Source organism: Coregonus clupeaformis, unplaced genomic scaffold (assembly GCF_020615455.1).
Source record: "Coregonus clupeaformis isolate EN_2021a unplaced genomic scaffold, ASM2061545v1 scaf0271, whole genome shotgun sequence".
Taxonomy (NCBI): Eukaryota; Metazoa; Chordata; class Actinopteri; order Salmoniformes; family Salmonidae; genus Coregonus; species Coregonus clupeaformis.
The window spans coordinates 1-12,111 of NW_025533726.1; the positions used below are offsets into that span (position 1 = coordinate 1).

Sequence of the window (12,111 nt, forward strand, 5' to 3'; positions counted from 1 at the left end):
GTTGAAAGCTCCAATTCCGGCTGACAGTATAAATGATGTGACCTTCTCTACGAATGAGAGGTGTCCATGACCTTTGGAGAATAATATCGATATGATGTGCTCAGGATAGAGAGCTCTTAGAGAAAAACAAAGACATGATGGATTGGGTTTGTTTTGTTGTATCTACTTTCCTTCTTTTTTTTTTTACACAATTCCTTTAAAAAACATACCATGTTTCCCTGCATCTCTAAAAATCAGAACTCAAAAGTAGTGTAATGTTAAGATTGACCCACGTCCCACGACATCGGTTGTGTATATCCAGCTACAGTGGGGAGAACAAGTGTCACGCGTGCTGTAGGTGGGTGTAGTGGTGGAATCAAACGCAGGACACCGAAGTATAGTCCAACAGACTTTAGTAACTCTCCAACAAGGAAATTACGAGAACACTTGCCCGTAGGCGAAATAACGCACGAAGGCGAACAAAACAAATGCGCACTACACAGGTGCGTAAACACTCCACGCAGTGGAGGGAAGCTCAACCGAGCGAAATAGCGAACATCAGCCCTACACACGACAGACAAAAATCAATAACACACAACACCTGACAAACACAACGAGAACTAAATAGGACACTAATGACACTAAATGAAAACAGGTGTGACAACAATCAGACAAAAGCAAACAAACATGAAACATACAACGGTGGCAGCTAGTATTCCGGAGACAACGAACGTCGAAGCCTGCCCGAACAAGGGAGAGAGGCAGCCTCGGCCGAAACCGTGACAGTACCCCCCCCTTGACGCGCGGCTCCAGACGTGCGCCGACTCGGCCTCGGGACGACCCGGAGGACGCGGAGCAGGGTGCGTCGGGTGCCCACGATGGAATTCCGTCAGGAGAGACGGGTCCAAAATGTCTCTCCTCGGCACCCAGCACCGCTCCTCCGGACCGTACCCCTCCCACTCCACTAGATACTGGAGACCCCCATCCGACGTCTCGAATCCAAGATGGACCTCACGGAGTACGCCGGTGCCCCTCGATGTCCAATGGGGCGGAGGAGTCTCCCCTGATCTCACTTTCTTGGAGTGGGCCAGCTACCACCGGCCTGAAAAGGGACACATGGAACGAGGGGTTAATACTTTTATATTCAACAGGTAGCTGTAATTTATAACACACCTCGTTCAACCTTCCCAGGACTTTAAATGGCCCTACAAACCGCCGACCCAGTTTCCGACAGGGCAGGCGGAGGGGCAGGTTCCTGGTAGAGAGCCAGACTCGATCACCAGGTGCGTACACCGGTCCCTCACTGCGGTGGAGATCGGCGCTCGCCTTATGACGCCGGAGGGCCCGCTGCAGGTGGACGTGTGCAGCGTTCCATGTCTCCTCCGAGCGCCTCGCCCACTCATCCACCGCAGGGAGCCTCGATCTGGCTCTGCTGCCAGGGTGCCAGAACCGGCTGGTAACCTAACACACATTGGAAAGGGGGTTAGGTTAGTGGAGGAATGGCGTAGGGGAATTCTGGGCCATTTCGGCCCAGGGAACGTACCTTGCCCACTCCTCCGGCCGGTCCTGGCAGTATGTTCTAAGAAACCTGCCCACATCCTGGTTTACACGTTCCACCTGCCCATTACTCTCCGGGTGGTAACCCGAGGTGAGGCTCACCGAGACCCCCAACCGCTCCATAAAGGCCCTCCAGACTCTGGAGGTAAATTGGGGACCTCGATCAGACACAATATCCTCGGGTACCCCGTAGTGCCGGAACACATGGGTGAATAGGGCTTGGCAGTTTGCAGGGCGGTAGGAAGGCCCGGCATGGGGAGCAAACGACAGGCCTTAGAAAACCGGTCCACAACGACCAGTATAGCGGTATTCCCCTGTGAAGGAGGAAGGTCAGTAAGGAAATCCACCGAGAGGTGGGACCATGGTCGTTGTGGCACGGGCAGGGGTAGTAACTTACCCCTAGGCAGATGTCTAGGCGCCTTACACTGGGCGCACACCGAGCAGGAGGAAACATAAACCCTCACATCCCTTGCCAACGTGGGCCACCAGTACTTGGCACTAAGACAGTGCACTGTCCGGCCGATACCGGATGTCCAGAGGAGGGTGACGGTGAGCCCAATAGATCAATCGATCCCGAACCTCGAGCGGAACGTATTTCCGACCCTCCGGGCACTGTGGTGGACTAGGGTCGGTGCGTAACGCCCGCTCAAGCTCAGCATCGACCTCCCACACTACCGGTGCCACCAGACACGACTCCGGCAGTATGGGGAGTGGGCTCCACGGACCTCTCCTCCGTGTCATACCGCCGAGACAGCGCATCTGCCTTACCGTTCTGGGACCCAGGGATGTACGTGATCTTAAACGTAAACCGGTCAAAAAACATATTCCATCTAGCCTGCCGAGGGTTTAGCCTCCTCGCTGCCCGGATGTACTCCAGGTTACGTGTGGTCCGTCAAAATGAGGAAAGGGTGTTGAGCCCCCTCAAGCCAGTGCCTCCACACCTTTAGGGCCTGTACCACGGCTAACAGCTCCCTGTCCCCTACGTCATAGTTTCGCTCCGCCGGACTGAGCTTCTTGGAATAAAAAGCACAGGGGCGGAGTTTAGGTGGCGCGCCTGATCTTTGTGAAAGCACGGCTCCTATACCGGCCTCAGACGCGTCCACCTCTACCTGAAATAGTAAAGAGGATCCGGATGCGCCAGCACTGGAGCCGAGGTAAACAGGTCCTTCAGCCTCCCAAATGCCCTGTCCGCCTCGGCAGACCACTGCAGACGCACTTCGGCTCCCTTCAAGAGAGACGTGATGGGAGCTGCCACCTGTCCAAAACCCCGGATAAACCTCCGGTAGTAATTGCAAACCCCAAAACTGCTGCACCTCCTTCACAGTGGTTGGTGTTTGCCAATTACGCACGGCTGACACCCGGGTCACCTCCATCTTCACCCCTGACGCAGACAACTGATACCCCAAAAAAGGAGACCGACTCTGGAAAAACAGACACTTCTCTGCCTTAACATACAGGTCGTGCTCCACCAGCCTCCGCAACACTCTGCGCACCAGGGCCACATGCTCGACACGGGTAGGCGAGTACACGAGAATGTCATCTATGTACACCACGACCCCCTGCCCCTGCATGTCCCTGAAGATCTCATCCACGAATGATTGGAAAACTGACGGAGCGTTCATCAACCCGTATGGCATGACAAGATACTCGCAATGGCCCGAGGTGGTACTAAAGGCTGTCTTCCATTCATCGCCCTCCCTGATGCGCACCAAGTTGTACGCGCTCCTGAGATCTAATTTAGTGAAGAAACGCGCCCCATGCAAGGACTCAGTCATGGTCGCAATCAGCGGGAGTGGATAACTGTACTTCACCGTGATCTGATTGAGACCACGGTAATCGATGCATGGGCGCAAACCACCATCCTTCTTCCTCACAAAAAAGAAACTCGAGGATGCAGGGGAAGTGGAAGGCCGTATGTATCCTTGTCTCAGAGATTCGTCTATGTAAGTCTCCATAGCTTTCTTCTCCTCCTGAGACAGAGGATACACATGGCTCCGTGGGAGCGCAGCTCCTGCCTGGAGGTCTATCGCACAATCTCCCTGCCTATGGGGCGGCAACTGCGTTGCCCTCGACTTACTAAACGCAATAGCCAAATCCCCATACTCAGGGGGAACGTGCAATGCGGGCACCTGGTTTGGACTCTCCACCGAGGTAGCCCCTACGGAAACGCCTAAACATCTACCCACACACTGGGCAGACCACTCCATCAGAGCCCTCTCCTGCCACGAAATAGATGGGTTATGGGTACTCAACCAGGGCATGCCCAGCACCACCGGATACGCAGGAGAGTCAATCAGAAATAGCTGAATCATCTCCTGATGACCCCCCTGCGCACACATCCTAAGTGGCGCAGTGACCTCCCTGATCAAGCCCGCACCCAACGGACGGCTATCTAGGGCATGAACGGGGAAAGGGACATCAACAGGAAGAAGGGGAATCCCTAAAGCTAAACAAAATTTCTTATCAATAAAATTCCCAGCCGCGCCTGAATCTACCAGCGCCTTATGCTGGGAATGAGGTGCTACCTGTGGAAAACTCACAGGCAAACAGAAATGTGCAATAGAGAGCTCTGGGTGAGTGGGGCGCCTACTCACCTGGAAGGAATCCCCAGTGCGGGACCTGTCGTCCTCTCCCCAAGGAGGCCATCTTAAGGTGTGTTATTCTGTCACGCGTGCTGTAGGTGGGTGTAGTGGTGGAATCAAACGCAGGACACCGAAGTATAGTCCAACAGACTTTAGTAACTCTCCAACAAGGAAATTACGAGAACACTTGCCCGTAGGCGAAATAACGCACGAAGGCGAACAAAACAAATGCGCACTACACAGGTGCGTAAACACTCCACGCAGTGGAGGGAAGCTCAACCGAGCGAAATAGCGAACATCAGCCCTACACACGACAGACAAAAATCAATAACACACAACACCTGACAAACACAACGAGAACTAAATAGGACACTAATGACACTAAATGAAAACAGGTGTGACAACAATCAGACAAAAGCAAACGAACATGAAACATACAACGGTGGCAGCTAGTATTCCGGAGACAACGAACGCCGAAGCCTGCCCGAACAAGGGAGAGAGGCAGCCTCGGCCGAAACCGTGACAACAAGTATTTGATACACTGCCGATTTTGCAGGTTTTCCTACTTACAAAGCATGTAGAGGTCTGTAATCTTTATCATAGGTACACTTCAACTGTGAGAGACGGAATCTAAAAATCTAAAAGAATTCCGGCTCTCACAGACCTGTTAGTTTTTCTTTAAGAAGCCCTCCTGTTCTCCACTCATTACCTGTATTAACTGCACCTGTTTGAACTCGTTACCTGTATAAAAGACACCTGTCCACACACTCAATCAAACAGACTCCAACCTCTCCACAATGGCCAAGACCAGAGAGCTGTGTAAGGACATCAGGGATAAAATTGTAGACCTGCACAAGGCTGAGATGGGCTACAGGACAATAGGCAAGCAGCTTGGTGAGAAGGCAACAACTGTTGGCGCAATTATTAGAAAATGGAAGAAGTTCAAGATGACGGTCAATCATCCTCGGTCTGGGGCTCCATGCAAGATCTCACCTCGTGGGGCATCAATGATCATGAGGAAGGTGAGGGATCAACCCAGAACTACACGGCAGGACCTGGTCAATGACCTGAAGAGAGCTGGGACCACAGTCTCAAAGAAAACCATTAGTAACACACTACGCTGTCATGGATTAAAATCCTGCAGCGCACACAAGGTCCCCCTGCTCAAGCCAGCGCATGTCCAGGCCCGTCTGAAGTTTGCCAATGACCATCTGGATGATCCAGAGGAGGAATGGGAGAAGGTCATGTGGTCTGATGAGACAAAAATAGAGCTTTTTGGTCTAAACTCCACTCGCCGTGTTTGGAGGAAGAAGGATGAGTACAACCCCAAGAACACCATCCCAACCGTGAAGCATGGAGGTGGAAACATCATTCTTTGGGGATGCTTTTCTGCAAAGGGGACAGGACGACTGCACCGTATGGAGGGGAGGATGGATGGGGCCATGTATCGCAAGATCTTGGCCAACAACCTCCTTCCCTCAGTAAGAGCATTGAAGATGGGTCGTGGCTGGGTCTTCCAGTATGACAACGACCTGAAACACACAGCCAGGGCAACTAAGGAGTGGCTCCGTAAGAAGCATCTCAAGGTCCTGGAGTGGCCTAGACAGTCTCCAGACCTGAACCCAATAGAAAAAATCTTTGGAGGGAGCTGAAAGTCCGTATTGCCTAGCAACAGCCCCGAAACCTGAAGGATCTGGAGAAGGTCTGTATGGAGGAGTGGGCCAAAATCCCTGCTACAGTGTGTGCAAACCTGGTCAAGACCTACAGGAAACGTATGATCTCTGTAATTGCAAACAAAGGTTTCTGTACCAAATATTAAGTTCTGCTTTTCTGATGTATCAAATACTTATGTCATGCAATAAAATGCAAATTAATTACTTAAAAATCATACAATGTGATTTTCTGGATTTTTGTTTTAGATTCCGTCTCTCACAGTTGAAGTGTACCTATGATAAAAATGACAGACCTCTACATGCTTTGTAAGTAGGAAAACCTGCAAAATCGGCAGTGTATCAAATACTTGTTCTCCCCACTGTATACACTTCAATCCCAAATGAATAGAAAAGATAAGCACCATCTACTTTCCTGGTTTTATTCTGCACTTTATCTTTTCATTCATTTATTCATAGCTGGATTTGCACGTCATGAAATGTGGTTTCATCTCTTGACATAAGACTACGTTAGAGGTCTAAAAACATCTGAAAGAATTGAAAGTGTAATGTCCCTTTAAGCTATGAGCTATAAATTCTCACATTTAAAATCATATCAATATTGCTTTCTAGTGCTGAGCGATTAACCAACATTTCTGTTATTTTTCATTTTTTACACAACTAATTGACCGACGTTAGTTAAATTATTTGAATTCTATTTCGTTCTCACGATAGTTTCTCGAATAGAGATAAATCATATCAAGCCCGAACTGTGCAATGTAGTAGGGAGTTGTATTTTACAACAGGCCAATATTCTACATAGTTTAGCGCAGAAACGTGCTAATTAACTACAATTACCATAATCCAATGCACGGCTACTTGTCCGGAGACAAGAGAGAAGAATGCACGATCAAGAGGGATGGAGCAGTTGCTTCGCAAGGTATCACTACCTGTAAATACAATATCTAAGTGATTGATAGTTGGTATTCAGCATTCATAAAAGTATGCCTTATTTACTTTGAAGAACTACTAAAATAGTGATTTTGTCAGACAGCATAGGCAGCAGCTCTATAGAGATGAGAATAAAGTAATCAAATAAAACAAATGTAATATACACAACAAATATTTTATAAAAGTAATGTGAATAAATTATGGTTAATAAGTGATAAGCAGTAATGGGCAGTCACTACCATTATGGGGCTTTTATTAATATTCTGTGTTGTTACAGCATACAACCCACATTATGAATAGTGCATTTAATGTAAAAATGCAATGTAAAAAAAGACATAGAAAAAACGTGATTCTTTTTTAATAATTGAACCGAAAATGAGCCGACCTCAAAAAGCACTAATCGCTCAGCACTATTGCTTTCTACAGTTCAAAAGCTATTAGCAATGGGCAATATATGACAGATCAGTTACATGCAATCCAAAACAGGATCCCCAATTGGGGTGAAAGCGAGCACCTGGAAAGAGTTGAAAAAGAGCTCACAGTACATTCGGACCTCCCATCCGACCCCTTTGAACGAGTGTGGCATGCCCACAAACACTATGTAGTGGACCCCGAACACCAGCACCAGCACTAGAGTGGACTTAGCCAGTTTCCTGTGGAAGGGACAGTAGAAAACTGTATAATCCTGTATTGATGGAATCATTTGTGCAGCATCAGACAACAATCAATGTACATATAACAAAGCAACAATGAAACATATCTTAAAAACTGACCTGCAACATGGTTCGAGATTATTGTAATACAAACAAATGGTATTTTGGTATTTTATTAGGCCTGGGGTGGCTAAATCAATCTCTGGAGGGCAGAGTGTCTGCTGATTTTTGTTATTTCCTTTTGATTTGTGTCCAATTAAGACCTATACAACTGGCTGAGGGGAGTTCCTACCTAATCACTGACCTTAATTTATCAATCACTGTAGTTGAAGTACCAGTGACTCGCTCAATACGGAAGTGGTCAGATGACGCAGATGCTACGCTACAGGACTGTTTTGCTAGCACAGACTGGAATATGTTCTGGGATTCATCCAATACCACCTCAGTCACCGGCTTCATCAATAAGTGCATGGACGATGTCGTCCCCACAGTGACCGTACGTACAGTGGGGAAAAAAAGTATTTAGTCAGCCACCAATTGTGCAAGTTCTCCCACTTAAAAAGATGAGAGAGGCCTGTAATTTTCATCATAGGTACACGTCAACTATGACCGACAAAATGAGAAAAACAAATCCTGAAAATCACATTGTAGGATTTTTAATGAATTTATTTGCAAATTATGGTGGAAAATAAGTATTTGGTCAATAACAAAAGTTTCTCAATACAATAAAGGGTTATATACCCTTTGTTGGCAATGACACAGGTCAAACGTTTTCTGTAAGTCTTCACAAGGTTTTCACACACTGTTGCTGGTATTTTGGCCCATTCCTCCATGCAGATCTCCTCTAGAGCAGTGATGTTTTGGGGCTGTCGCTGGGCAACACGGACTTTCAACTCCCTCCAAAGATTTTCTATGGGGTTGAGATCTGGAGACTGGCTAGGCCACTCCAGGACCTTGAAATGCTTCTTACGAAGCCACTCCTTCGTTGCCCGGCCGGTGTGTTTGGGATCATTGTCATGCTGAAAGACCCAGCCACGTTTCATCTTCAATGCCCTTGCTGATGGAAGGAGGTTTTCACTCAATCTCACGATACATGGCCCCATTCATTCTTTCCTTTACACGGATCAGTCGTCCTGGTCCCTTTGCAGAAAAACAGCCCCAAAGCATGATGTTTCCACCCCCATGCTTCACAGTAGGTATGGTGTTCTTTGGATGCAACTCAGCATTCTTTGTCCTCCAAACACGACGAGTTGAGTTTTTACCAAAACGTTCTATTTTGGTTTCATCTGACCATATGACATTCTCCCAATCATCTTCTGGATCATCCAAATGCACTCTAGCAAACTTCAGACGGGCCTGGACATGTACTGGCTTAAGCAGGGGGACATGTCTGGCACTGCAGGATTTGAGTCCCTGGCGGCGTAGTGTGTTACTGATGGTAGGCTTTGTTACTTTGGTCCCAGCTCTCTGCAGGTCATTCACTAGGTCCCCCCGTGTGGTTCTGGGATTTTTGCTCACCGTTCTTGTGATCATTTTGACCCCACGGGGTGAGATCTTGCGTGGAGCCCCAGATCGAGGGAGATTATCAGTGGTCTTGTATGTAATCCATTTCCTAATAATTGCTCCCACAGTTGATTTCTTCAAACCAAGCTGCTTACCTATTGCAGATTCAGTCTTCCCAGCCTGGTGCAGGTCTACAATTTTGTTTCTGGTGTCCTTTGACAGCTCTTTGGTCTTGGCCATAGTGGAGTTTGGAGTGTGACTGTTTGATGTTGTGGACAGGTGTCTTTTATACTGATAACAAGTTCAAACAGGTGCCATTAATACAGGTAACGAGTGGAGGACAGAGGAGCCTCTTAAAGAAGAAGTTAAAGGTCTGTGAGAGCCAGAAATCTTGCTTGTTTGTAGGTGACCAAATACTTATTTTCCACCATAATTTGCAAATAAATTCATTACAAATCCTATAATGTGATTTTCTGGATTATTTTTTTTCTCAATTTGTCTGTCATAGTTGACGTGTACCTATGATGAAAATTACAGGCCTCTCTCATCTTTTTAAGTGGGAGAACTTGCGCAATTGGTGGCTGACTAAATACGTTTTTCCCCACTGTACATATCCCAACCAGACAGTGGTGGAATAAGTACTCAATTTTCATACTTGAGTAAAAGTAAAGATACCTTAATAGAAAATGACTCAAGTAAAAGTGAAAGTCACCCAGTAAAATACTACTTGAGTTAAAATCTAAAAGTATTTGGTTTTAAATATACTTAAGTATCAAAAGTAAATGGAATTGACAAAATGTACTTAAGTATCAAAAGTAAAAGTAAAAGTATAAATCATTTCAAATTCCTTATATTAAGCAACCAGATGGCACAGTTTTCGTATAAAAAAAAAAATGTATGGATAGCCAGGGGCACACTCCAACCCTCAGACATAATTGACAAACGAAGCATTTGCGTTTAGTGAGTCCACCAGATCAGAGGCAGTAGGGATGACCAGGGATGTTCTCTTGATAAGTGTGTGAATTGGACCATTTTCCTGTCAAAATGGATCTATGGAGTAAAAAGTACATTATTTTCTTTAGGAATGTTGTGAAGTAAAAGTTGCCAAAAATATAAATAGTAAAGTAAAGTACAGATACCCCAAAAAACTACTTAAGTAGTACTTTAAATAATTTTTACTTAAGTACTTTACACCACTGCAACCAGAAGCCATGGATTACAGGCAACATCCGCACCGAGCTAAAGGCTAGAGCTGCCGCTTTCAAGGAGCGGAACACTAATCCGAACGCTTATAAGAAATCCCGCTATCCCCTCAGACGAACCATCAAACAGGCAAAGTGTCAATACAGGACTAAGATTTAATCCTACTACACCGGCTTAGATGCTCGTCAGATGTGGCAGGGCTTGCATACTATTACGGACCATAAAGGGAAAGCCAGCCACGAGCTGCCCAGTGACGCGAGCCTACCAGACGAGCTAAATGCCTTTTATGCTTGCTTCGAGGCAAGCAACACTGAAGCATGCATGAGAGCACCAGCTATTCCGGACGACACGCTCTCGGTAGCCGATGTGAGCAAGACCTTTTTTTAAATTTTATTTAGGTACTTTTTACCCCTTTTTTGTGATATCCAATTGGTAGTTACAGTTATGTCCCATCGCTGTACGGACTCAGGAGAGGCGAAGGTCGAGAGCCATGCGTCCTCCGAAACACGACCCCGCCAAGCCGCACTGCTTCTTGACACACTGCTCGCTTAACCCGGAAACCAGCCACACCAATGTGTCGGAGGAAACACCGTACAGCTGGCAACTGAAGGCAGCGTGCATGCACCCGGCCGCCACAAAGAGTCGCTAGAGCACGATGGGACAAGGATATCCCAGCCGGCCGGGTGCATGCACCCTCCCCTAACCTGGACGACGCTGGGACAATTGTGTGCTGCCTCATGGGTCTCCCTGTCGCGGCCGGCTGCGACACAGCCTGGGATCGAACCCAGATCTGTAGTGACGCCTTTAGCACTGCGATGCAGTGCCTTAGACCGCTGCGAAAATTGGGAGGCCTGTGAGCATGACCTTTAAACAGGTCAACATTCACAAGGCCGCGGGGCCAGACGGATTACCAGGACGTGTCTCAGAGCATGCGTGGACCAACTGGCAAGTGTCTTCACTGTCATTTTCAACCTCTCCCTGACCGAGTCTGTAATACCTACATGTTTCAAGCAGACCACCGTAGTCCCTGTGCCCAAGAAAGCGAAGGTAACCTGCCTAAATGACTACCGCCCGTAGCACTCACGTCGGTAGCCATGAAGTGCTTTGAAAGGCTGGTCATGGCTCACATCAACACCATCATCCCGGAAACCCTAGACCCACTCCAATTCGCATACCGCCCCAACAGATCCACAGATGACGCAATCTCAATCGCACTCCACATGGCCCTTTCCCATCTGGACAAAAGAACCACCTATGTGAGAATGCTGTTCATTGACTACAGCTCAGTGTTCAACAGCATAGTTCCCACAAAGCTCATCACTAAGCTAAGGACCCTGGGACTAAACACCTCCCTCTGCAACTGGATCCTGGACTTCCTGACAGGCCGCCCCCAGGTGGTAAGGGTAGGCAACAACACATCTGCCACGCTGAACCTCAACACTGGGGCCCCTCAGGGGTGCGTGCTTAGTCCCCTCCTGTACTCCCTGTTCACCCACGACTGCGTGGCCAAGCACGACTCCAACACCATCATTACGTTTGCTGACGACACAACAGTGGTAGGCCTGATCACCGACAACGATGAGACAGCCTATAGGGAGGAGGTCAGAGATCTGGCAGTGTGGTGCCAGGACAACAACCTCTCCCTCAATGTGAGCAAGAAAAAGGAGCTGATCGTGGACTACAGGAAAAGGAGGGCCAAACAGGCCCCCCATTAACATCGACGGGGCTGCAGTGGAGCGGGTCAAGAGTTTCAAGTTCCTTGGTGTCCACATCACCAACAAACTATCATGGTCCAAACACCCCAAGACAGTCGTGAAGAGGGCACGACAACACCTTTTCCCCCTCAGGAGACTGAAAAGATTTGGCATGGGTCCCTAGATCCTCAAAAAGTTCTACAGCTGCACCATCGAGCGCATCCTGACCAGTTGCATCACCGCCTGGTATGGCAACTGCTCGGCATCTGACTGTAAGGCGCTACAGAGGGTAGTGCGTACGGCCCAGTACATCAGTGGGGCCAAGCTTCCTGCCATCCAG

General features: G+C 48.0%; 1 protein-coding gene across 1 annotated transcript in view; it reads right to left on the reverse strand.

Annotated features, from left to right (window-relative positions):
• Positions 1-7,136: 7,136 nt before the first annotated feature.
• LOC121554186 (parathyroid hormone 2 receptor-like) overlaps positions 7,137-12,111 on the reverse strand; it is a 58,447-nt gene continuing 53,472 nt past the window's right edge. The window contains exon 12 of the mRNA XM_045214512.1: positions 7,137-7,371. Within this exon, the coding sequence (XP_045070447.1) occupies positions 7,185-7,371 (187 nt within the window). The 3' untranslated portion in view covers positions 7,137-7,184. The remainder of the gene's footprint in view (positions 7,372-12,111) is intronic.